The sequence below is a fragment of the Acomys minous genome (genome assembly GCF_964271855.1).
Source record: "Acomys minous genome assembly, chromosome: 5".
In the NCBI taxonomy this organism is placed as follows: Eukaryota; Metazoa; Chordata; class Mammalia; order Rodentia; family Muridae; genus Acomys; species Acomys minous.
Window position 1 is genome coordinate 60,676,822 of NC_140494.1, and position 27,407 is coordinate 60,704,228.

At 38.9% G+C, this 27,407-nt stretch overlaps 1 protein-coding gene across 2 annotated transcripts in view; it reads left to right on the forward strand.

Moving 5' to 3' along the window:
- NIPBL (NIPBL cohesin loading factor) overlaps nt 1-26,333 on the forward strand; it is a 151,721-nt gene extending 125,388 nt beyond the window's left edge. The window contains exons 33-47 of one of the 2 annotated variants that reach the window (XM_084781108.1): nt 315-423; nt 1,670-1,806; nt 5,352-5,492; nt 5,681-5,774; nt 6,322-6,476; nt 7,396-7,486; nt 9,554-9,727; nt 10,088-10,278; nt 11,781-11,888; nt 12,322-12,522; nt 17,363-17,509; nt 19,771-20,045; nt 22,712-22,886; nt 23,831-24,019; nt 24,570-26,333. In XM_084781108.1, coding sequence (XP_084637234.1) covers nt 315-423; nt 1,670-1,806; nt 5,352-5,492; nt 5,681-5,774; nt 6,322-6,476; nt 7,396-7,486; nt 9,554-9,727; nt 10,088-10,278; nt 11,781-11,888; nt 12,322-12,522; nt 17,363-17,509; nt 19,771-20,045; nt 22,712-22,886; nt 23,831-24,019; nt 24,570-24,935 — 2,553 coding nt within the window. In that variant the 3' untranslated portion in view covers nt 24,936-26,333. Of the gene's footprint in view, nt 1-314; nt 424-1,669; nt 1,807-5,351; nt 5,493-5,680; nt 5,775-6,321; nt 6,477-7,395; nt 7,487-9,553; nt 9,728-10,087; nt 10,279-11,780; nt 11,889-12,321; nt 12,523-17,362; nt 17,510-19,770; nt 20,046-22,711; nt 22,887-23,830; nt 24,061-24,569 lie in introns of both variants that reach the window. The other variant, XM_084781109.1, reaches the window with a different exon arrangement.
- The last annotated feature ends 1,074 nt before the right edge of the window (nt 26,334-27,407 follow it).

Genomic DNA, 27,407 nt, shown 5'->3' on the forward strand with positions numbered 1-27,407 from the left:
GAGGAGAGGAGGAGGAGGAGGAGGAGGAGTGGTGAGAGAGACAGGGAGAGAAGGCGGTTTACCTTCCCTGCATCTCTCCAGCATCAGGCCCTGTGCACAGTTGTTTAAACTGTGTTCGAACTAAAATCCTTGCCTTTGCAAACTATTGATTTATAGCATATTTTTAAATAATGTCATGTATTTTTGCTTTACTTGTATTTTAATATTTAGAACTGAAAAATGCTTATTGACTATTAATAAATGTACTTATTATTGTTATTATTATTTCCTGATGAATAATTTTGCTGGGTTTTTTAATATGTATACATATATAGCTGCTAAAGTCTGAAGAGGATTCCTCATACAAACCTGTGAAGAAAGCTTGTACGCAACTCGTTGATAACCTTGTTGAGCATATTCTTAAATATGAGGAATCTCTAGCTGGTAAGAAATTTTACGTATTAGTTCTTAAGTTAATTTTAAGAGCTTTTTAAACATTTTGGCCCTTCTCTCAGTTTTATCTCTGGATTTGCTTGCCTAATAATTAGCTACATCCCTTCTAAGGGTAATTTGGTTTCATGATATAAATTTCTGTTTGACACTTCATTTTAGATGATCCTGTAAGATTACCTAGCCCAAACAGTGTAATAACGCATAATCTCATCTCCGCTACACACCTTTCCATGTGTACTTTTAGATGTCATATTGAATAAGAATGAAGTCCAGGGCCCAATTTTTTTTCTAAATAAACAAAACAGTTTGGTATTATTTAAATTATAGATAACTTTTAAAGAAATTGTACTAACTAATGAAATGTTTTAAAAATATAATGGGCCTGGAGAGATGACTTAGAGCTTAAGAGCACAAACTGTTATCTCAGGTCCTGAGTTCAATTCCCAGCAACCACATGATGGCTCACAACCATCTATAATGTGACCTGATGCCCTCTTCTGGCGTGCAGGTGTCACTTGCAGACAGAGCATTGTGTACATAATAAAAAATTTTTTAAACTGTATTATACAATATTTATAATATTGTTTATAATTTTATAAAATTCTCTTAATAGCAATTAATCTGTTAAATATTTCTTATTTTTCATTTTAATCTGTTAAAATTTTAATGTAAATTAAATATGTAATATTTTATATTATCAGTTACATTATATCAGTACAAATCTCAAATCTTCTGTTCTCAGTAATTACCGAAAAAGTCACAATTGGTACCTACTACTTAAGACTATTACTATTCCTTCTCATTTTCTGATGTGCTTAATGAAGAACAGCAGTTGACCTCAGTTCCTGCACTCAGGGACACGTGCCTGCAGCAGAGATGGCAGTTGTGACACCTAAGGGGATTGCAGATATTCTTTCTTTTCTTACGAAGGGCTTATTGTTTTTCTGTAAATTTTTCCACTGTTCAATGCGTGCCTCTTTTTTCTTTTTCTGTTTTTTTCATCATAGACTTCATTGGTGATATTAATAACCACTAATCTTCAACATTACTAATCACTCTAAAAATAAGTATATTTTAAGAACCAACATGTCTCCTAACTAGCCCCCTTTGAATAGTGTTTTGTGTAACTGCATAAAGCACTGATCCAAATTCCCTTCTTGTCACTTCCATTATTTAACATCCTCACTGGTACTCTGTAAATACAAATGTCTTACTTCTCTCTTTCTTTTTTTTTCAGACTCAGACAATAAAGGTGTGAATTCTGGGAGATTGGTAGCTTGTATAACCACTTTGTTTTTATTCAGCAAAATCAGACCACAGCTCATGGTTAAACATGCCATGACTATGCAGCCATACCTTACCACTAAGTGCAGTGTAAGTATAAGTGTTGTCTTCTTGTTAGTTTTGTTGGTTGGTTGGTTTTTCAAGATAGACTTTATCTGTGTAACAGCCTTGGCTATCCTCAGACTCGCTCTGTTGAAATAACGTGCTTCTGCCTCCCAAATTGTAGGATTGAAGGCATGCACCACCACAGCCTGTTTGTGCTGTCTTGTTTTTTCTTTCTTACATACAACAGGTAATAAGTACCTTACATTTAGAATGCACACTGTGCTAGCCACATTCTCACTGACAGATAATCTGTGTCATCAACTCTAATGCTTGTTACAAGTTATCTAAAAACATCAACTTTGTGATACAGTATATTTAAAATTCAGCTTCTATTCTTCTGTTAGTTCTCAAGCTAACCACTCTGTAACTGCTTTATAAATATTACAACTCTTGTTAAAACCCCAAAAGTGAATAAAGCACAAGTAGAAAGTTACTACACTTTGGATTCTTAATTTGCAATTCATTTTCCCTCTAATAGATTTTTGATACTTTTATTATAGAGCAGTATGTTCAATATGGAACATCTGGTATCATATTAGAGACATTATTATATTAACATATGCTATATTCTAAAATAAAATGAGAATTCACAAAACATTGCTTAAATAAAAATAATACTGTAAATCAAATGATATTTTTGAAGTGGGATATATAACAACAGTAAATTCTGATTTCTTACATATGCTACATTTTAAAATGGTCTAGAAAGTTACAGCTCTTAATTTTTTTATATATTGTTTTTCCATTCTTTCTAAAGATCTAACTTTAAAAGGTTTCTCTACTAGATTTGCTTGCTTTTGTTTTGTTTGTTTGTCTTTTCCGTTATCAGGTGTTAAGCAATTTCCCCTAATTTAAGTTTTATTTGAAAACCTTAGGGCTTACTGAGACATTTTTAAGGATCAAGGAAGATAGTAGAACATAAGACACAAAATTTTTTAAAGCATCCTATTTTAAGACACTAATTCCACCTTAAAATCCAAAAATAGCTTAGCTTCATATATAATCTGTAGCAATAGTCAGCTCACGTCTGTTAAACACTGTGAGCAGACACTTGAAGAGCTTCACATGCGTTGTCTCTTTTAGCTTGTCAAGCACCGTTTATCCTTCATTTTAAACACAGGAAATTAAAGTACAGAGAATACAAAGCTTACCCCCGTCACATAGCCCCCAGTCCCAGCATTGTGACTCAGTGCCGTTCTCTCCCTCTAGAGTCTGAATTATAACGTAACCTTTGACATACACTTTAAAAGGTTGTTGCATTCCTTTTATTGCACAGATTCTTAGGGGTGGACTGACTAAAGCGTTGGAGAATTTGGGGGTTTTCTTTGCTTCCTCATGGGCTGTGTTTTTGCTTTTTTACCTAATTTTGGGGAGACCACTAGAAAGATGTTAGGCCTTTTGAAGCGCAGCGCGTGCTGCTGGAATCATTGTTCTTGTGCCCTTGCTGATCTCACAGGTGTCAAGGAACAAGTCCTCAGTACTGCACTTCCAAAAAGCTAAGCGTTTTTGGTAATACTGACCATTTTTTTAATTGACTATTCATATAGTTTTTCTATTTTCTTTGAGTAGTGTGCCTTTTAAGTTTGAAGACTCTTTAATTTAAACATTTTAGGTAAGGCATAATGATATGTGCCTTTGGTACCAGCACTTTGGAGGAAGAAGCAGGCAGATCTCTGAATTTGAGGCCAGGCTGGTCTCCATAGAAAGTTCCAGGACAGCCATCTCCTAAAATGAAAAGTAGATGTGATATAAGAAAATTTTAACCAGTAAAATAATTTACTCAAAAGTAAATACTAGTTATCTCTTACTTGGCTGGATTAAAGACATACATACAAAACCTTATTTTCCTTTACCCCCATTCCCCTAAAAAGAGCTAGTAATATTGCTTTTAGAGAGAGCAATAAGTTGATCATAGAACGAATGGCAAAAAGACTTTGTGTTGTGGGGCCACGTAGATGGCTCAGTGGTTAAAAGCCTGGCTGCTCTTCCAGAAGACCCAGGTGCAGTTCCCACCCCTACAGGGGAGCTCACAACCATCTGCAGCCCTAGTTTCAGGGTCTCCAGTGCCCACCTGACTTCCACAGGCACTAAGCATGCACATGGTACATATATACTTATAGGCAAGATTCTGATACACATAACAAAATAAGTAAAATCAAAAATATCTTCGTGTTCTTAGTTATTTTTTGGTTTTTGTTTTTAAGATTTATTATATACATAGTGTTTTGCCTTCATGTACACCAGCACACCAGAAGAGGGCACCAGATCTTATTATAGATGGCTGTGAGCCACCATGTAGTTGCTGGGAATTGAACTCAGGACCTTTGAAAGAGCAGCCAGTGCTTTTAGCCTCTGCGCCATCTCTCCAGCCCCTTAGTTGGTGGTTGTTGTTGTTTTGTTTTGTTTTGTTTTTTTAATCAAAGAAAAATCTATAAAACTAAAAAGCCTTCTACCTAGTTCTGGGGCAATAAATATATTTGTTAAGTAAAATATATTTAACACAGGATTTCTCAACTCCAGCACTATTGACAAACCTGGATAATTCACTGTTAGGAAGATCTGTTGTTTGTATTGTGGGCTCTTCAACAGCATCTTTTGGTCTCTCTCTAACAGATGTCACTTCTGCTGTGACAACTAGAAATGTTCCTGCCATTGCAAAACACTTGCGAGTAGAGAATGGAGAGCATAGTTACCCACAGTTGAGAACTATTAGGTTAATGACCTTCATCAAGAAGGTATATTAAAACTTAACTGTGACAGTCTTTGTAAAATATTCCTCTAATGCTTAAATACTTTGTTTAAAATTGACTTCTGGGACTGAAGAGATGGCTCAGAGGTTAAGAGCACTGACTGCTCTTCTGGAGGTCCTGAGTTTGATTCCCAGCAACCACATGGTGACTCACAACCATCTATAATGTGATCTGATGCCCTCTTCTGGCCTGCAGAGCACTGAATACATAATAGAAAATAAATAAATCTTAAAAAATAAAATAAAATTGACTTTCATTTTGTTTTTGGAAAAAAAATAAGAATACTGGCTACAAGCAACACGGTACACAGACATACATTCAGGCAAAGAATTATACTCACAAGTGAAGTCCCAAAATCATTTCAACTGTAATATTTTAACATTATTAAGTGCCCATGGTGAATTAGGGAGCTAGAATGCAGACTCCTGATGGTCTCTCAGACACTGCTCCTTCCATACATACTCAGGGGTTGGAGGTGAGGGGGGCTTCTTTCTTGTACTTTTAAGTTTTTAACCGTAACTCTACATATATAATGTTCTATTTGTATACCATATTTTTCGGACTATAAGACGCACCTAACCATTAAATGCACCCAATTTTTAGAACAGTAAAACAAAAAAAAAACAGGAATCGGACCATAAGGGGTACCCTAATCCCCCACACACACACATACGCTTTTGTGGGGGAAAGAGTGCATCTTCTGGTCTGAAAAATATAGTATTCCAGACATAAAGCTGCGTATAGTTTCTTTTTAAGATAGCATTAATTTTATTCTTACAGACACAAAATGACTTCATGGTTATCTGCAATGTTGCAAAAATCCTTGAGTTAGTTGTGCCACTGATGGAACACCCAAGTGAAACTTTCCTTGCCACTATTGAAGAAGATCTGATGAAGCTAATCATCAAATACGGCATGACTGTGAGTCTACCATCTCTGTGTTTTAGTGTGTAGTGCATAGGTGATGGTTATAAAATATTGCTATATAATATTAAGTCCCCAGATCTTTTATTAGATTTTAAAACATATATAAGAAAGAAAAAAATGGTCATATATTTCAACCTTGCTTTAGTTTTTTCTTAAAGAGTAACATTTTCTCTATCTTTTAGGTAGTACAGCATTGTGTGAGCTGTCTTGGGGCTGTTGTAAATAAAGTGACACAAAATTTTAAATTTGTGTGGGCCTGTTTCAATAGATACTATGGTAAGTTCAGTGTCCGAGCTTTCAATTGTTTGTTAAGTTCTACAAGTACGTCCACATTATTAATCTCTGTGATAAAGGAAAGCCATAGGGAAGTAAGTGTTCTCCATCATCCACACTCAGCATTTTTCTATGATCATTTGTATTCTCGTTAGCTCAAAAGTTTTTCTCTTTAAAAGTGGTAAATTTTCCAGCCCCCATGTAAAATGAAATTTTAATATTTTTTCTTACATTATTTTAGCTCTAAAGAATACACACAAGCCGAGTGGTGGTGGTGCACTTCTTTAATCCCAGCACTCGGGAGGCAGAGGCAGGATCTCTGTGAATTTGAAGCCAGCCTGGTTTACAGAGCTAGTTCCAGGACAGGCAGGGCTACACAGAGAAACCCTGTCTTGAAAAACAAAACAGAATAACAAAAAAGCCACATATTATAAACTTACTTAATGCTTAAAACTATTAGTAAAAATTTATTGTATTTTATTAGTAATTGTTTAAACATAATTCAAAGATAAAAAGATTACTATAAATAACTAGTGTTTATCTTTACTAGGTGCCATTTCAAAATTAAAAAGTCAGCACCAAGAAGACCCAAATAACACTTCACTTTTAACAAATAAGCCAGCGCTTCTTAGGTCCCTCTTCACTGTTGGAGCACTCTGTCGGCATTTTGATTTTGATCTGGAAGATTTTAAAGGCAACAGTAAGGTAAAGATCGTAGTATTACCTAGTGTGCTGTAAAACACAGTCCTGTGCCCCTGAGCTAAGAATCACTATAATTATCTTGGAAGAAGGCAGCATTAAAATAATTTAATGAGAATTTTGAAATGAAAGCTAGTCCAAGCATGATCTCTAGACTTCCTGCTGATCTATAAGCAGTTTCTTACTGGTCTGTGACTGACTTGGAGTTTCTACAACCAATGTTATCAATTCCTTAACACTGACGCACTGTTTAAAACAACAGGTTGGTACACATACTTGTCACAACCATCACATCAAATGCCACTATTCTAAAATAAATGGAGACTGGAAGCACTGTCTGCTCTTCCAGAGGACCTGGGTCAGGTCCCAGCACCCACATGCTGGCTCACCTTATATAATTCCAGGTCCAAGGGATCTGACACCCACATCTGGCCTCTACAGATACCAGGCCCACACATGAGGCACAGTCATATGTGCAGACAGAACACCTAAACATATAAAAGTTTAAATACATTTAAATAAATTAATTAAGTAAAATAAATGGAATTTATTTTTTTCCCTCCCAGTGTTGTGAATCAAGCCTTGTATTTGCCAGGCCAGTGCTCTGCAGCTGACCTACGTCCACAGCAGAGTTCACGTGAAAATTCTCATTGTTGGCTTTCAGGCGTGTTCCCTCTTGTAACTGAGAACTCAGGGCTAGTGAGGTGGGTCAACAGGTAGAGAGATGCTTGCACCTAAGAGTGAGGTCCGTCCCTACGTCCTACAGGCTGACTTCCACACCTCCACACAGATACTCTGGGGCCACCACGTTCTCTCCGTTTTCTCCCTCCCTCTGCCCTCGACCCCCACCGCCTCCTCTTTCTTACACATACTGTAAAAACTTTCTCTTGCATTGAGTATTCTTTTTGACTATGTCCCTTTTCAGGTTAACATAAAGGATAAAGTACTTGAACTATTGATGTATTTTACGAAACACTCAGATGAAGAAGTACAAACAAAAGCCATCATTGGTCTAGGTACGTTAAGTCCAAATTTCTTAGTAGTTTTTAACTCTTTGAGGGGTGGAGTAAGCTTTTTGACCATTGCGAGTCTCAGTTGTTGGCTTATTTAGGCATGCTTCTGTCCGATGTATGGTCTGAGATGGAGAGTCAAGTATTGGGGCTTAAAGCAAACAGCTGGATTCTGTCCGTGCTTCAGCTGGCAGCCTTTCTGGGTGGCCCTGATCAAGCCACTTCTCCCTTCTCAGTTTCTTTGTTAATAAAGTGGAGAGAGCAATACTGTCCCCCACCCTGCATCCTACAGTTAGCTTAAGAATGCTTACTGAGGCTCTGTAAGGCTAAGGACATGTTGAAAGTTTTGTGTAATTTGCATTTCTTAGAACTGTTGTTTTTCTGTGCAAATAGTGTTGTTACATGTATCTGCCGCTTGTTAATGGGCGGTCTATGTAGACTTAGTTAGGGGAACAGTTGAGATACATACCTGGTCCATGTTCATTTTCCAGAAGCACTAGTGTAGTAAAAACATGTTTTGCAAGCAGCTCTATACAGCTTTTGTGGAAATGAATTAGAGTATAGGTACAGGAAAACATTAAAGTGCTTGAATTAAATATTCTTTTAAAAAAAATAAAATCTAAAACACTCATGCCTTAGGCCTGAAATAAATTTTTTTCTTATTTATAAAAGACAAAGAGAACAATATGCCCTGTACTTGAGATTATTATTATTGTGTTTCATAAAAATACTCAATATCTTAATTTGTTTGGAAATATTTTGATAGCATTGTCAAGATTTAACATTCATGGGTAATCACTGACATTAGTCTTTGAAAAAAGTGAGTGATAGAGATTCTGAGTTACCCAAACCCTATTAAATCATGTAGATAATATTTGTAAATACCTAAAGATAATTGCCTTATTCCTCCTCATTCCTTTCATAAATTACTTATAAGCCAGGTGTGGTAGTACACACACTTAATCCCAGCTCTCAGAAGGCAGAGGCAGGTGAATCTCTGAGTTTGACCCAGCCTGGTCCACAGAGTAAGTTCCAGGACTGCCAGGGCTGAAAGAAGTCTTCTTTCAAACCAACAGAGAAACAAAAGTACTTACAGTAGAAACATAGTAAAATATAGACATCATTTCCCTGACTGTTTGTGATGTAATAAGCCTTCATGCCAATGTGTATCCTTAAATATTAAGAGTAGATAATAAGTTTTATGGGCTGACATAACCAATTGTATCACAGATAATTCAGAAAACAATAAAAAGTTTTAAGAAAGCAGCACTGTAGAACGAACAGAGTTACATGGGACATGATTATCCTGTGTGACCTTGGACTAGTTGTCTGACTACTGTCTGCCTTGCCTGGTTTGGTCTGGGTATTAAAAATACTTGCTGTCATAAAAAGTCTTAATTTTTTCTTATTAAATATTTATCTATATGTACATTAATAATAGCTTTATTTTGCTGCTTATTAATTAGTGCTTATAAGTTAGCATTGTGGCCTCAATGTACGGCCATTTGAAAAAGAATTACAAAAGTAATTTTAGCTCTATTTTTAAGTTGTTTCATCCGTGGGTGTATTTCAATATTTTTTACATTGTCACTGTAGTGCCTTCTATTAGGGGTCTGAGAAATGTTTGCAGACATTACATCTTAAGTCCTGACAGCATCCCTCTGAGGTAGGCGGGCGGTAAATATTATTGTCCCCATTTTACAGATGGAGAATTGAGGCAAAGAGAGATTGTGTGACTCACCCAAGGTCACACTACAAGTCAGTGGTGGAGCCAGGAATAGAACCCAAGACTCCTGACTCCTAATCCACTCCCCTAGCCACTAGGCCCTGCTCCCTCCTCAAGGTTTCCTCTTGTGTGAAATTCTCCTTTGAAATGCAATTTCTTGTTTTTAATTCATGGGGAAAGAAGTACCTGCTCTATTACTTCTCTAGGTAAGGCCACCCGCATATTCTTCCAGTCATTTTAAGTTTTAACGTTTTGCAATAAGGAGCTCTTTGTATAATTTGACATTTTCATTGTGTTATATTTACCTTTAGTAGGAATACATGACAACATTTTCCCCTTTCTCTTAGGATTTGCCTTTATACAGCATCCAAGTCTAATGTTTGAGCAAGAAGTGAAGAATCTGTATAATAATATTTTATCTGATAAGAATTCCTCCGTGAATTTAAAAATACAAGTGTTAAAAAACCTCCAGACTTACTTACAAGAAGAAGATACACGAATGCAGCAAGCTGACAGAGACTGTAAGTGAGAGCATGGAGTGCAGTCAGGGTGCTCTTCTTTATGTCAGATAGGTAACAACATTCCTCGTGTCCTAGGAAGGACGGCGGGACTCCACTAAGTCGGAGTTATTAAACTAAGTCTCTAACGTAGTCGTAAGATTTTAGGTATCTACAAGTACTAACAGTTTACAGGAGGAGGATGGATTACAGCTTTTAGTAAGTTCTCAAAGCCTCTGGCACAGTTGAGGAAAAAAGTCTGGGAATCACTTGAGCCTGACCCTGAGCCATACCATTGCGTGGGTTTGAGCTGTAGACTCAGTCAGGAGTAGTGAGCCAAGATGGTATCGTCTTAACTGTGTTTCTCTGTGCCCTCTTTTGTAGGGAAGAAAGTTGCAAAACAGGAAGACTTAAAAGAAATGGGAGACGTTTCCTCGGGGATGAGTAGCTCCATCATGCAGCTTTACCTCAAACAGGTGCTTGAGGCCTTTTTTCACACCCAGTCAAGTGTGCGCCACTTTGCTCTAAATGTGATCGCACTGACTCTAAACCAAGGTCTTATTCATCCAGTTCAGGTAAGCGAGTTTTATGGCAGCAGCCCTCACTGGCAGCCAGAGGAGCTGATGCTGCCGTGATGAGAACATTAATCTCCCTTTACTCTGTTTAGTAAAGTCTTTGTCCTAAACTACTGCAACTGGTTTTCCTATCCCCCTCCTTTCCTCTGCCTTCTTCCTCTTGTTAAAAATTAGTCCTCCTACCTTGCCTTTCTGAGTTGTCTTGAACTCTTAGAAATTTAAACTTTGGATAATCTGTGATGTTGCCATGGTTGCAAAATACCTATATATCTGTAAGGTTCTCTGTATTAAACTTCAAGTTTCCAACAGTAGAAAATTTTTCTTTTTTCTCACTAATGTTTATAAAATTCATTTTAATCCAGTTTTACTCCAATCCCTAACTACCAACAATATGTAATTTCACTGGAATTAAATAAGTATAAGAGTGTAATAAGCTAAATAGGGTAAAGCTTTGCTGTACCACAAAAAAAGAAATCATCATCTGAATTGCCTTTTTCTTTTAAAATTGGAGGTAGCATGAGCTGTAAGCATACTAGAGCTTTGCAGTGTAGTCGGCATGATGGAACAAAGGGTCAGGTGTGTAACTCAGGGTAGAATGCTTGCTGAGGATATTCGGATAGTCAAGGCATATATTTGACCTCAGCATTACAAAAAGAAAACAAAAATGAAAAAGAAGTAAAGTCATAAAACGTTTACTACCCCTGATCACTGGCTTTCTCTCCTGTGCGATAGTCAGGGGAGGGCTATAGGCTAGGAAACGGCCAGAGACTGTGTTGGTGTTGTTTCCTTCTCTTCCAGAGTCTATTCTAATGAACACTGATATGTGAGAAAATGAATTTTCCTGATAGTTTCCAATACATATCTAAATGTCTACTTTCATAAAACATAAAACAGGACATAGACAAGTATTTAGTCTGTTTTTTGTCACTCAGAGATGCTAAAATCACTTTACAAGATATAGCAGAATGTTGAGACTGTCACCTTTTTTCTTTAAGCACTCAGAGACAGGGCCCGCAAGATAGTTCGGTGTGTGTGTGTGTGTGTGTGTGTGTGTAGGTTAGGTAGGTAGGTAGGTAGGTAGGTAGAGACTGTGAGTGTGTCAGAGGACAGCTTAAAGAACTTGGTATTCTTTTTCAACCATATAGGTTCTGCTCAAACTCTAGTCTCAGGCTTGGGAGCCATTAACCGTTCCACTGAGCCACCTTACTGACCCCTATAACATATTCTTACATGGATAGTCCTAACCTGGAGACGTTTAAAGAAACTTAAGTTTGTGTTGGAATTGTTTAAATCTCAGTGGACCATTATTATTAATGGTGGTGTTTCCTTACTTTAAGTCAAAAAAATATCATCACTTTTAAAAGGACCCCAAAACATAGCAATTATAAGAAAGTCTACACTGCTACGTTTTTAGGTCTCTAATATACAAGCTTGACATCTGTTGCGATGCATATGTTTTTTACTGTTGTTATGTCTTATAAAGGCCTTTTTTTTTCTTCCAGTGTGTTCCATATTTAATTGCCATGGGCACAGATCCAGAACCCGCTATGCGGAACAAGGCTGATCAGCAGCTTGTGGAAATAGACAAAAAATATGCTGGATTCATTCATGTAAGTGCTTTTAATAGATTACCTGAAGGTATTGTTCTAATAAACCACTACTTCCTGTAGGTCTTTATTTTAGAATGATTTGCTTAATTTACAACCAAGTTTGTTCCCCAGGGTATTCTGCCTTACAGTTAACTGCGAGATTGTGCCAGGTAACAGCCCAGAAAGCCCAGTACATTACAAGTCAGAAATGGTGGGCTGTAGACCCTACTTGAACTTTGGACAGCAGTGACTTCTAGACCTAGCTTTTTTGTATGTGTAAAACGATGGGGTTGCAATAGATGATCTCTACTATTGTAGTGCTTTCTTCTCCAGTGTTTTATTACTTTGAATAAGGAAACCAAATGAAGTTAGCCTTGGATGTGATTAATGTTCAGAGTATACTTGCCTATAAGTCCATTACCCCTAACAAAAAAGAGGCATTTATTAATTTCAGATGAAAGCAGTGGCCGGCATGAAGATGTCTTACCAGGTACAGCAGGCGATCAACACGTGCCTCAAAGACCCTGTAAGGGGCTTCAGACAAGATGAGTCGTCCAGTGCTTTGTGCTCGCACCTTTACACTATGATCCGGGGGAACCGCCAGCACAGACGCGCCTTTCTTATTTCTTTACTCAACCTCTTTGATGACACAGCAGTAAGCATAAACTTTATTATTGTCAAAAAATAAATGGTCTAGAAATTATGACTAAAGGAGCCATGACTTTTAAATATTACCATTTTGGTAAACATCATTGACTATATTAAGTTTGTTTCCTTAATTTCTACTAAGTCACAATCAAAGGGGGCATTTTACATGAGAAAATGTATTAAGGAATAAAGTATAATTGTGTTTCTATACTGAATATCTTGGAAATTTATCACTTTTTTCCTTAACAAATTTTTACATCTAATTGTTTATTTTATGGGGGGGGGGGCAGTGCCACAGTGTGGGTGGAAGATGGATGAGAGGATGGCTTGTGTCACTTCTCTCCTCCCACCATGTGAATCTCAGGAATTGTAGCTAAGTCCTCAGGGCGCAGCGAGCTTCTCTATCTGCCAAGCTGTCTCACCAGCCCAGCAACAGTCTGTGTAAGCAGAAGTTGCCTGCCGCATTCAAACTGTCACTTTGGGAATATATTACATGCATACATACATAAGATTATTTCTTTTATTCTATAGTACTTAAATATTGTGGAAGAATAATACAGGATTTTTGTTTATTGGTTTGGTTTAGTTTTTCAAGACAGAGTTTCTCTGTGCAGCCCTGGAACTCACTACGCAGACCAGGCTGGCCTCAAATCTGGAGGCCCGCCTGCCTCTGCCTCCTGAATGCTGGGATTAAAGGCATGCACCACCATCACCTGACTTAATAATTATACAGATTTTTAACTGTTGAGTTTTTATATTGATTTTCTTCATGAAGGAAATTACACAGTTATGTGCTTATAAGTTGACACACATTGCCAGGACCACTAGCCAAAAAAAAGCAGAAAGTATTCTTTAGGTTTATCTTTTTTTATATATTCATTTATTTTACACAAACACTTCTCTAGTACTTGTTAGGTACCAGACATTGTATAAAACATTAACAAATAAAATAGTAATTACAGTTGTAACACTTACTTGCCCACACAGAGCACCCAGACTAGTCTGTGTAGCAGCTTGTATATAAACAATGTAAATGTTTTTCTTACTTTAGTCACTTGACAGATTTTATAGCCAACAAAATTGTAATTACCAGAGCATAGATACCTTACTACATCCATTCTTTTTAAAATACTACCAAAAAAAAAAAATGTGTGACGCTACAAATAAACATCCCAAGCTTGTGTGTCAAAATGCTTGACGCTTTCCCCACCATCCTCACCCTAACATCATTTGTGTTCAGCTTTTACTGTGTAGTACACCGCTAAGATTGCTGTGGCCTTTGAGGGGTTTATTTACAGTTCAAGAGGATAAAATACAAATTAGGAGATAAATAATGATTGTGGTTAGCATATATTGAATGTAGTTTCTATTGAGATTTCTCCAGGCTTTGTCTTTTTTTTTTTTTTTAAGATTATTGGTTTATGTTTATCAGTGCTCTGCCTGCATGTTTGCGTGCACACCAAAAGAGGGCATCAGATTCATTACTATAGATGGTTGTGAGCCACCATGTGGTTGCCCTGAACTGGACTCAGAACCACTAGGAGAGCAGCCAGTGCTCTTAACCCATGAGCCATCTCTCCAGCTCTCCCCCACCACCCACCCCATGTGATTTCAGTGCTTAATCTCTGTTAATTGCCTGGGTGTTATAGTGTCACAGCCTTTAAAACTGGAACTCCAGCTCTCAGAGTACTCTGACGGCCTCCAACACGGGTGTCAGAAAATGAACAAGTCACCAAAGGCCTAAAGAGATTAGATGCATTGAATCTACTACATAAAGTCGAGAAGGGCAGGGGCTGTGGGTCTTACTGAGCACTGTAGCACTGGAAGACTATAGGAAATGTTTAAACAAAATGAGGGACAGCATGTGCAGAGAACATCTTAAGAACACAGGTTTTTCAGCATTGTGTTCACAATACAGGTCATAATAGAAAAGAACTGGGAAAAGGAAAACAAAGAAGACACGTTGTAGGAAAGGAATAAACTGAGACTACGTGAGAAGGAACAGTGGATAACTGAAATATTTCTGTCCTGAGGACCTGAGAAAATAATGTGACCGTTGCTGAAGGCAGACATAGAAGAATCTAGGTTGGCTTTGAGGAGTTTGATTTTGAGAAGAAACAATTAGGACATTAATTTTTCCAGCTCTGAACATTTTCACATTTAGAAAAAAATTAGTATATGAGTTACCATGTTAAAACTGATAGGGAAGCCAGGTGTAATAGCTCATGCCTATAATCGCAGCCTTCAGAAGCAGGGCCAGCATCAGCAGCATAAGTTCAAGGCTAGCCTGGCCCACAAGCTATTTTTTTAGGCCAATCAGAGAGAGAAGAGAGGTCAGAGAAGGAAGAGAAGATGAGCATTGATAGGTATGGTTCTGTGTTCTGCATTACCTCACTGTAACACTTAGACGTGGTATACAACTTTACAGATAAATTGAGAAGCTGAAGAGATGGCTCAGTGGTTAAGAGCACTCTGCTCTAGCAGAGGACCTGGGTTGAGTTCCCAGCACCCATGTGGCTGCTGACAACTGTAACTCCAGTTCCAGGGAGTCAGGCACCCTCTTCTGCTTTCTGAGTACCGGGCGTGCACATAATGGACATACACACAAGCAGGCAAAACAGTCTTACACATAAAAATGAATAAATCTTTTTAAAACGAGACAAAGTGAAAAATAAAACAAGTCACTTTTTAAAAATAGATTGAGTCTCCTTGGTCTTTTGAGACAGGGTCTCTCTGTATTCGCCTTGGCTGTCTTGGAGTCACTTTGTAGACCAGGCTGGCCTCAAACTCACAGCGATCCACCTGCCTCTGCCTCCTGAGTGCTGGGATTAAAGGCATGCACCACCACACCCAGCTTAGATTGAGTCTCTTTTTAGTAGTAAATTTATTGCATCCCTCTTATGAGCTATTGCTACTTTTGCTGCTATGTTTTATGTAGATATGTTTTATAGTAGATAGGAAGAAATAACATACTCTTGAATGCTAGTTTGGTTTGGGTCTTGATGTGCGGGGACCATTTCTTTAGGATTTGAGAAGAAAACAGTAGGTAGGTAAGCTGTCGTATCGTGGCAGCTGCTAGAAGGAAGAAGACTGAGGAAAAGAGAGCCCCTTGGAGTTAGGTCCAAGACAGCCGGACTCAATAGTAGAGTCTGCATGCAGCTCTGAACTATCTTTTGGCTTTTTGAGACAAGGTCTCACTATGTAGGCCTAGCTGTCCTGGAACTTACTTTGATGCTTTGCCTCTGCCTCCTGGAGTTAAAGGAATAAAGGCATGTGCTGCCATAGCTGGCTAGCCCAGAGAATCAGGACAAGCATGCTTAAGCTTTTGGCCAGTATCCAAAGAAAAGATTAAAAAGAGGAAATGGGCTGGAGAAATGTCTCGGTGGTTAAGAAAGAACCCTTACACTTCTTGTCGAGGCCCTGGGCTCAGTTCCCAACACCCGCATAGCAGCTCACAGTCATTCACAAGTCCACACCTAGGGGATCCAATGAGCCAGGCACACACATTGTTCACATACATACATACATACATACATACATACATACATACATACATACATACATGCAGCTATAACACCCGTTCCCCTAAAGTAAAATAAACCTAAAAAAGAAAAGGAACTAGTCAGCCAGCTCAGCAGGTAAAGCTTTTTCCATGCAGTCCTGGCAACCTGAATCAGATTCCTAGAGCCTCTCTAGAGGCAGATAGAGACACAATGCCACACAGTTGTCATCTGACCTCCTCAGGCCCCTCACACACATCGTGCATGCACAGGTGATGATGATGATGATTTTTAAAATTGAAAGGAAATGTTACTGAATTCTAAGTTAAAACTCACAAAGTAGGTAAGCTTAGTGGTGAAGATCTGTAAGTAACTGCCTTGGTTACTAGTTTTATGACTTTTTTTTAATTCTGAAAAATAAATTTAAGTATTAATATGCCTCCCTCTTTGCTTACTTATTTGTCTGGGGCATAGATCTCACTGTGTTGCCTATGCTGGTCTTAAACACGTTAACTCAAGCAGTCCTCCTGCCTCGGCCTCCCTAGTGCTAGGAGTACAGGCACATTCCCGCATTTCCCAGCCTAACTTTCCTTTTCAGGTTTGTTTTAAAGCCAGCCACCAATGTTGGCTGTGATTTTTCTTGGATTTTGTGAATTTCGTAGTATTTTTGGTTTGTTTGGGTTGGGTTTTTTGAGACAGGGTCTCACTGTGTAGCTCTAGGTGTCCCAGAATTCACCAGGCTGGCCTCGAAGTCACAGAGATTCTCCTTCCTCTGCCCCCCATGCTGGGATAAAGGTGTTCACCACCAGACCCAACCCATCTGTGCATGACCAGGGGTGGGAAGATCCACCTGTTAGTAGTGTGTTACATATACTTTTTTTACAGGCTGAAAATTAGCTGTGTGTAACTCTCCATATGTGTTAAACTTTTAGAAGACAATGACTAATTACTATCACTATGTTTTCTATGTATACTTTCATAGAGGTCTCACATAATCGGGTTTTGTTTTGTTTTTTAAGGATTTTTTTTTTTACTTAACTGCACCTAAAAATTCCACCTCTTCTTTCTTGAGGTAGCATGGTAAAGTCATTATAAAATCTCCTAACATGACTGTGAGATCACCTTATGTATTCTGTTTCTGTCTGCCTCACCCTTACATGGCATCTACTTTCTGCCTCTGCTTATTTGCTTCTCACTCCCTCCTCTGTCTTTCTCCTTTTGTACTTGTCTTTCTCTCTCCAATATTAACTAAGGTGAAAATGCCCTGTGATATTTTTTCTAAAAGCTCTTTGGGTGGGTTTCTTTTACCTTCTTTTAAACATTTGTACCTTCTTTTAAAATTTGCAGAAAACAGAAGTGACTATGCTCTTGTACATAGCAGACAATCTAGCCTGTTTCCCATACCAGACTCAGGAAGAGCCGTTGTTTATAATGCATCACATAGACATTACACTCTCTGTTTCCGGTAGTAACCTATTGCAGTCATTCAAGGAGGTAAGTCACACATGTTGCTAATCTTTTTGTTCTTGTTTTTTTCAAGACAGATTGTTTCTTTGTAACCCTGGCTGTCCTGGAACTCACTCTGTAGACCATGTTAGCCTCAAACATAAGAGATCCACCTGCCTCTGTTTACCTGTGCTGGGATTAAAGGCATGTGCCACAAGGCCAGCATATTGCTATTCTTAAATGCATCTGCCCAAGTACAAACATGCTGTTTTTAGTGTTTGTTTCTCATTATTTTTCTTACAAGTAGAACTTTCTTTTCTTTCTTTCTTTCCTTCTTTTTTTTTTTTTTTAACAAGTAGAACTTTCTGAATAAGGTTACTGAAGCCTGGGCAGTACTTGAATTGGGAGAAGTAGGTTGCTGCTATTTTTTGTTTTATCTAAAACTATCTCATTTCTAGATATGTGTACTTTGTATGTATGTGTCAACTGTTCTGTTGATAAGTTATCCCACTTTTCCCCTCTCACTGTAAGCAGTGACGAAGTGTTTTCCTTTGTTTGTGTGTCCACTGGAGCCCCGTTAGAGTCCATTGCTAGTCTTCTAATTTTTTGGTGTTATCGTAGATTATATAAGACTATACATAGAAAGATATGGATGGACATGTGTCTGGTGTGTCAGAGGAAAGGAAAAACTTACACCATTGATATCCTCAAACAGAAGGATCTTTTTTTTTTCATTTTATTAATTTATTCATATTATATCTCAATTGATATCCCATCCCTTGTATCCTCCCATTCCTCCCTCCCATTTTCCCCTTACTCCCCTCCCCTATGACTGTTCCTGAGGGGGACTTCCTCCCCTGTATATGCTCATAGGGTATCAAGTCTCTTCTTGGTAATCTGCTATGCTTCCTCTGAGTGCCCACCAGGCCTCCCCGTCCAGGGGTCGTGGTCAAATATGGGGAACCAGAGTACGTGTGAAAGTCAGACCCCACTCTCCACTCAGCTGTGGATAGTGTCCTGCCCATTGGCTAGATCTGGGTAGGGGTTCGAAGTTTACTGCACATATTGTCCTTGGCTGGTGCCATAATTTGAGCAGGACCCCTGGGCCCAGATCCGCCTATCATAATGTTCTTCTTGTAGGTTTCTAGGACCCTCTGGATCCTTCTATTTCCCCATTCTCCCATAAAGTATCTTTTCTGTCATGACTCAGGAGTAAGAATATATTATGAATTATGAAAGTGTCTGATATAACACTAGGTATGATACATTTTGTAAAACTTGAATGAAAATATTTTTATATGCCTGCTAATCCAGTTAGATCTCATTTTACAAAATTGTAGTATTCAAAACTCAGCCTAATGAAACTAGTAACTGAGAGAAACTGTCTTAGAAATGTGAGGCAATTACAGGAGTACCAGACTCTGTTGACCACAGAACAGAATGCTGGTTTCACCTGAGCTTATTATACCTACATAGGCCCAGCTCCCCATACATCTGCTCAAACAGAAGGCACTTTCCCCTCCCCCTTGAAACAGGGTTTCTCAGTGGAGCCTTGGCTGTCCTAGACTCTCTTTGTAGACCAGGCTGGTCTGCCTGCCACTGCCTGCCTGAGTGCTGGGATTAACAGTGTGGGAACATTTAAAAGGAAACTCCTGGGGTATGAGTGTACACAATGAAAGTTTGAGCAGTTGGTGATTTCCTAGCAATTTTAGCTGTCATGCTCTCTTTATCATACTTTTAAGAATGTACATAGAAGTGTGTCTCCTGTTATTTCTCACCAGTTATCATTTTGAATAATCGCTTTGTAATTTGGTTCTCTGTGTAACTGCACCACTGTAAATCAGCTCTTTCAAAGAAAGTCTTCAGAAGGTAAAAGCAAACACGATTTAATAACTTCGGAACAGTTGCACAGCATCTTGCTAAAGACTCTTGAAAGGGATAGTTTGGTGGAGTCTTGGCTTGTTAAAACCCATCTGAGTCTCACATAAACCAGAAGTCGTTGCTCTCAGTCCGCACGGGTTTGCATGTGTGCCAGGGTCGTATCTCCATAGCTGAGCTACCTCAGTGCTCTCCTTGGGGAAAGTCATCTCTCTCTCAGTGTTGTAGAGGGCTTGGTTGGATAGGGGAGATAGGGTGGGTGCTGTACATGACTTTTCCCTCTTTTCTCCCGTTGCTAATAGAAAGTCAGTGGCTTGTCAACTATTTGTTAAGGAAGCTTTTTGCAGCTGTTGGATGGTGAATGTTTGCTTTTGTTAGTGGCATTTTGTTTTTATTGTTTTTGAAGCAGAACAATTTCCTCTCTCTTTCAGTCTATGGTAAAGGACAAAAGGAAAGAGAGAAAAGCATCCCCCACTAAAGAGAACGAGTCCAGTGAGAGTGAGGAAGAAGTTTCCAGGCCTCGGAAGTCTCGGAAGCGGGTAGATTCGGATTCAGATTCAGACACAGAAGATGATGTAAATTCAGTGATGAAATGTTTACCAGAAAATTCAGCCCCTTTGATTGAATTCGCAAATGTTTCCCAGGGTATTTTATTACTCCTTATGTTAAAGCAGCATCTGAAGAACCTCTGTGGATTTTCTGACAGGTAAGTTACATAAGCAAGAGAACATGCTAAACACATAGGAAGCCCAGGGACAGCTGCACTGCGGTCAGATTTGGGGCATCTTATTGCCCTTTGTTGTAAACCATTATTGGGGTTTTTTTCAATACTAAAAGAAGAGAAAGCATACTTCTTCATCCAATGTATTCCAAATTTAAAGGACTTACTAATTGATTGATTTCCATAAAAAAAATGCTTTCTTAGAGAATCAGTCTAGTTTTAAAATATATCACAAATTTAAAGTTATAAAGTATTATGCAGTAAGAGGAAATATAGACTGACTTCATAGAATTCTTAATAGGATCCCAAATAGGCTTTATAAAGTAAAAATAAAGCACTCTCTGAAACGATTGGTGGAGCTCTCAGCATTTCACAGACTTTGAAACCTTGGATTTTTTTTTAAACGATATCACCACGTAGGGACTGAAATGGTAGCCGATGGGTTAAGAACACTTATTCCTCTTACAGAAGATTCAGCGTATGTTCCTAGCACCTACAAGTATCTCCAGCTCCAGATCGGGCAGCTTTTTCTGGCCTTAGCAGGCACTGCACATACATAACAAATTTTAAAAAATCTTTTTTAAATTACCAAATAGTAAAATATTAATATCAATAGTCAAATGGAAAGAGTATATGTCTTAGTTAGGGTTGCTATTGCTACGATGAAACACCATGACCAGAGCAGCTTGGGGAGGAAGAGGGTTATTTGGCTCACACTTCCACACAAGTGTCCATCGTTGGGGAAGTCAGGACAGGAACTCTAGCAGGGCAGGACCAGGAGGCAGGAGCTGATGCAGAGACACTGAGGGTGCTGCGTACCAGCTGCTGATCATGGCTTGCTCAGCCTGCTTTTTTATAGGACCCAGGGCCACCAGCCTAGGAATGGTTCTACCACAGTGGGCTGGGCCCTCCTAAATTAATCCCTAATTAAGAAAATGCCTAAAAGACAGCACGGTCTTATGGAGGGGTTTTTCTCAGTCTAGGCTCCTTCCTTCTCCCCAGTGGCTGCAGCTTATGTCAAGTTGGCACAAAACCAGCAGCACAATATATTTTATGTAAAGGGGCATTTAATTCTTTTTAATATTTATTTATTTATTATTATGTATATAGTGTTCTGCCTGCATGTACACCTGCAGGCCAGACAAGGGTATCAGATCACATTGTAGATGGTTGTGAGTCACCATGTGATCACTGGGAATTGAACGCAGGACCTTTGGAGGAGCAGTCGGTCCCCTTCACCTCTGAGCCGTCTCTCCAGCTGGGCCATTTTAATTCTAAGATGAGCATTTCTGTAACTGTTGAGCTTAGCTCCACGATGCAGCATGTGCAAAGCCCTGGGGTCCATCCCTAACACCAATAGGGCAGAGAAAGACATTTCTCATTTGTCAGCTTTTTTGTTTGTTTTTGTTTTTGTTTTTGAAACAGGGTTTCTCTGTGTAACAGCCCTGACTGTCCTGGACTTGCTTTGTAGATTAGGCTGACCTTGAACCCACAGAGATCCACCTGCCCCTGCCTCCGAAGTGCTAGGAATAAAGGCAAGCGCCACCAGCAGCCTCATTTGTCAGCTTTTATCACAGGAGAGGTTACACCATGCAGTCAGAGCTTCCACTGTTTTCAAGACATGCTAAGAGCCCAGCCCCTCTGTCTTAATGTGTACCAGAAATGAAGCTAGAACCTTGGGTTAGCTATGTGCGCACTGCCCCTGAGCTCTGCGGCCAGCCCTAGAAATCCAGGTGTTTAAGAGAAAAGCTTGGATATGAAATGTTGGCAACTAATTTAGAGCAATTTGAAACAGTGTAAAGTCTCGGGATATTGGTAAGGAGCTGGAAAGAATTTTCAGCAGTTACTAAAAGTTTGAACCAGGTTTACGAGCAGTTTTTCTGATTACCATGTAAACAGTGAATAAACAAAAAGTCAAAATTAGGAGCTGCGAAGATAGCTCAGAAGATACAGAGGTACTTGCCTCTAAGCCTGACAATGGGAGATCCATCCCCAAAACCAACATGATGGAAAGAAATCAGACTCCCACACGTTACCCTCTGACATCTGCGTGTGCATATACACACAAAAATAGTAATAGATAAATAAATGTAAAACAAAGGAAGTAAGACAGTGAAATGACTCAGTGCATGAGGTGCTTGCAGCCAAGCCTGGCGAGCCATACTCAGTGAAAGGAGAGAAGTGACGCCTACAAATTGTCCTCTGGCCTCCACATGGATGCTGAGGTGAACCCGCGTACCTGCAAACACACCCAAATAACTGTTAAAGTTTCTTTTCAAAGAAAAGAAAAGAATTAAGAGTTAGCAGGAAAGTCAGTTCAATGGAATTGAACTGGTAAGAAAGCTGCCTCATTCCCACAGTCACACTGTGTAGATAGGACACCAGAAGCTAATGTCGTTAAAATGGTGCCTTTCACTTGTCGTTGGGTTTCTCCAGACCTGCTGCTTCCTCCGAGCCAGGTATCTTTTTTCCATCCTTGTCGACATAAATACTGATGAAGACAAAAGAACATCTTGCTAATATTTGCTTTCCCTTTTTCTTTTTATTGGTTGAAATCTATATAATTTAAAACTTGAGTCATTACTGTGTAAGAAAGAATTAAAATCCATTAAAGTACATGCTAAAACTCTGCTTTTGTATTTCCAAAACAGTAAAATTCAAAAATATTCTCCATCTGAATCTGCAAAAGTATATGATAAAGCCATTAATCGAAAAACAGGGGTTCACTTCCACCCCAAACAAACACTGGACTTCCTGCGAAGTGACATGGCTAATTCCAAACTGACGGAGGATGTGAAGAGGAGCATAGTAAGGCAGTATCTGGACGTGAGTACCTAACCGACAAGCACCACGGTCAGGGTCATGGGCTGCCAGGGCTAGCCTTCCCACCGCTCCAACTGCAGGGTGGGTCCACTAATTATTATAGCAAGATATGACGGGTTGATTATTCAACAGATTACATGGCTGACATTCTTAAAAGTTAAAACATGAATAATCATCCTCTTACGTTCCTTGGCCATTTTGCTTGTCTCCTTTCTGACAACCAGTTGTTCCTCCTGTATTCATTCCATTCATATCCCCCTCCCCCTTCCTCCCTCCCTCCCTCCCTCCCTCCCACCACACCCAGCTTTCCTTGCACATGTGCTTAGCTGCTTCACTGTATGTGTGTACGTGCATGCATCACAAATATGTAAGTGCACCTTTTTAAAATACCTTTAAAGGTCCAGGCTTGGTGGCAGATTCCCTGTAACACCAGCACATGGCAGCCTAAGGTGTTAGTATTGTAAATTCAAGAACAACCTGGGCTGTATGGTGAGTTCCAGGCAGGCTTTTAAGACCCTGTCTCATAAACCACCATCCCAAAAAGAAAAGTATCTCAGAATAAACAAAATCCTAAGTGTGGCAGTATATGCCTTTAATTCCAGCACTGAGTCCAAGGCCTGTCAATAAATAGTCTGTCAATACTTACTGCTTAAACGCTTCATGACTTGGCTACACCTCCAACAAACTGTCAGTCTTCAACCAAATCTACCCAACTGCCTAAAATGTATTGAAACAACTATGTTCAGTCTATATGCTCTCACACAGCAGTGAGAGAGTGGTAATTACAGCAGGGACCGTGTGGCAACCAACCCCAGATACGCTGCCTAACACATTTATCAAGCCTTGATTTGCACAGTAGCCATGATCTCTTTTACCCATTCTTAACTGCCATAGAATTTGATGGTGTGATTTAAAATATTTACTTAGAACTCTCAATCTCTTTTTAGTTTAAACTTCTCATGGAACATCTAGACCCTGATGAAGAAGAAGAAGAAGGAGAGGTGTCAGCCAGCACAAATGCTCGGAACAAAGCAATTACCTCACTGCTTGGAGGAGGCAGCCCTAAAAATAACACAGCAGCAGAGACAGAAGACGACGAAAGTGATGGGGAGGATAGAGGCGGAGGCGCTTCAGGGGTGAGGCGGAGGCGGAGTCAGCGTATTTCCCAGCGTATTACGTAAAATGATTTTTATGTGCTTATATGTGTCAGTCTATTAAATGTACACCAAGTAATGTAATACTTACAAAACAAAACATTTTGTAGATAGAGATTCTCTACTTAACCATTTATACATCCTTTTGTAGAAAGTTTAACATAAAAGATAATAAAAAAAAAACAGAAATGAGATTTATCCAGCAAAAGGGTTAATAATTTTTTGGATTGTATTAATGTGTGCTATCCTTTTTATTGTTGGCTAAGTTTTATGTAGCTTTATGGTTTATATGTACATATAATTTTATATATCAAGAGTAAAGACACGGGTACAAATTAAAAGTTATATGGTTTTACAAGTATATGTTAACCCCTTGGCGCTGGCGGTCACGGTGCGTCTCATTGCCGGCAATGGAAGTGTGCCGGGAAATCCCAACTCCCGGCGTCAAGGGATTAAAAGCAATAAAAACAATAATTTCACTAAAATTCTTTTGTGTAACACTTGGTCTTTTTTCCCCCTCCCAATGTTTTAGTCATTGAGAAGGTCAAAACGAAATTCAGACTCTACGGAGTTGGCAGCACAGATGAATGAAAGTGTTGACGTCATGGATGTCATCGCTATTTGCTGTCCAAAGTACAAAGATCGACCACAAATTGCAAGAGTAGTACAGAAAACCAGCAGTGGCTTCAGTGTTCAGTGGATGGCAGGCTCCTACAGTGGCTCCTGGACGGAGGCTAAGCGCCGAGATGGCCGCAAACTGGTGCCTTGGGTAGACACTATTAAAGAGTCAGACATTATTTACAAAAAAATTGCTCTAACGAGTGCTAATAAGCTGACTAATAAAGTTGTTCAGACTTTACGATCCCTGTATGCCGCCAAGGATGGGACTTCCAGCTAATGAATTTGTACAGTCAGCCAAATTTACAGGAAATTTTTTTAAAAGGCAAAAAAAAAAAAAACTTGAAATATCAACATTCTGGCAAAAAAAAATGAGTTTTTTGAAGAGTGGAACCTGGGATACAGGAACAAGGAAGGAATGTTGGGCAGACATTTTGTGGGAGCTCCCCTTCGCTGTTGTGCAGCAGACACGTCTCGGTTCATTTTTACTCCCACTGTATCATAGTTTAACAAAATTGTTTATATCTTGGGAAAAAAAACTTTCTGTTTAAAAAATAAACAAGTGAATGTTGGAAATTAGTCTGTTAATGTTCTTAATAAAGTGTTCTTGGAGTTGAACCTAGCAGCGATGGCTTTCTTTAGCTTAGCCCAGTTTCCAGGGAAGCATTGTCTTCTCCAGGCTGTAAAATGGCAGAACCTCCTGGATATATAATTTATTCTGTTGAGAAAAAAAGCATGCAGTATCTATGACCTATCTGCAGAAGGAGTTTTTGTAAATGTAGATTTTGTTGTATTAGGTCACCCTGAAAACAGTACAAGAAAAGGGGTCCCCAGGCAATCTGGTGGGGCGAATACTGCAATAAATTTTTTTACTTCTCTTTGTTACTTGTCTGTTTCCATTTGAATTTCTTATTGTAAAGATCTGTTTAAATCCATTTATATTATTTTGCAGTCTTTTATGTAAAATTTATTATATCATTGGTTTTCAAAGCAAAACATAAAATATTGTTTATACAGTTTGTACAGGCTGACTTCTGAATAATTGGTATCTATTATTTTCATTCCCATAAGAGGGTGTAAACAAGTCCAGGGCTTTATTGTATCCTGCAATATTTAGTATTAACTATATATGATTTAGCACTGTGCCAAACACATTTTCAAGAGTACATTTTGATATAAAAAGAAACTATAGTTTATCCCTTGTATGTTTCCTTTTCTTTCTAATGATGTCATGGTGGTAATGCTTATTTTTAAACCATGGGGAAAGGTAACAATTCTGCTATTTTGGAAAAACAACATTTCTCTTAAAGTGACGCCATGTTATTTTAGAAATAGAGTTGAAATAAGTATGACACGTCCTAGTTAAACACACTACATTTTGACATGCTATTTTTTAATGCTGAGAGGAATTTTACTAGTTGGAATATTCATTTTGTAGCCTACAAGTTTTATACATGTTTTCAGAACAATTGTCATATAGATTAGTTACTACAAATACCTCAACTAAATTGGGAAAAGGATATATGTACTGATTTTTAAACCACTTTGGGAAAAAAATGACCTCAAAAATGTTCAATTTTATGAAACCAGCAAGGAAATGAACATACTCCGTTTGTGAGGAAGAATGACTGCCACGAAATTCCTCTTTGTGAATTCCTATTAAACACTATGAAAATACCTCCATGTCCTACTTCCTATGTGGCGTCTTCCGGAACGTCTTCTGGAAGCCCGTGTTGGTTCTCTTCCCCCTCTGCTGTGCGTTCTTTCTAAGGAAATTAGAGTGGATTTTCCTTGGAGTTTGTTTAGGTCAGAAGTAGAGCTAAGTTAGCTTAAAAAGCAGGAGTCTATCCATAAGGGTAAAATAAGCATCTAGAGAAGACAGAAAAGTCCAGCCTAGAGAATGCTAAATAAAATGTGAGTTTAAAAGCCAACTCTTAAATGCTTTGTGTCTGGCGATGCTTGCTATCACTGGCTTCTCCAAAACTTCGGTCATATTTCGTTCCCATGTTATAGATGAGGGTGCTATAGGCACAGAGCATTCAGTCTAACAGTATTGAAATCTGGAGTTCGCACACCTGTGCTACACTACGTGGGGTGCAAGCACTAAGCTGAGGGTTCTATGAAAAAGAAACCCTTTCCCAAAAGTATCTTGTCTACCTGGGAATACAAGAATTTTCATTATGTTTTCTGAGACACTATCATGTAGCCCATGCTGGCCTGGAACTAACTTTGCAGCCCAGGCTGACCCCCCGAGTGTCTTGCTTGCACTCCTACCCTTCACCCCGACCCCTTCACCCCCACCACCCTCCATCTTTTCCTCCCATGTGCTAGAACTTGAGGCATGCACCACATGCCTGGCTGGGATCCTACTTAAAGTCAGGGTTAGCGCCACAGCCCTGAATAAGTGTTGCCTTGGTCAGAGGTGGGTTACTGTTGGTCATTTATTGGAATGTGGGGGAATTTTCTGTAATTTCTAAGCTGTTAGTGGTGGAAGCAGAGTGCTGACAGACGAAGACAGCGTGACTCTTAAATATGTAAGCGAAGTTTTCAGAAAGTTGAAGATGTCTCAGAGGTTTCCTTTTTTAGGTATTAACTTAGCACTGAGGTTATAGCCTTGGTAGTCACACATAGAAAATTAACTCCAAGTATATCAGGGTTTACAAAGTTCAGTCATAATCTACTCTGTTGTTTAATTGTTGTAAATCCTGCTGACTTGTATACTATATCTAGTGTAGAAATGCTTGGGGCTAAG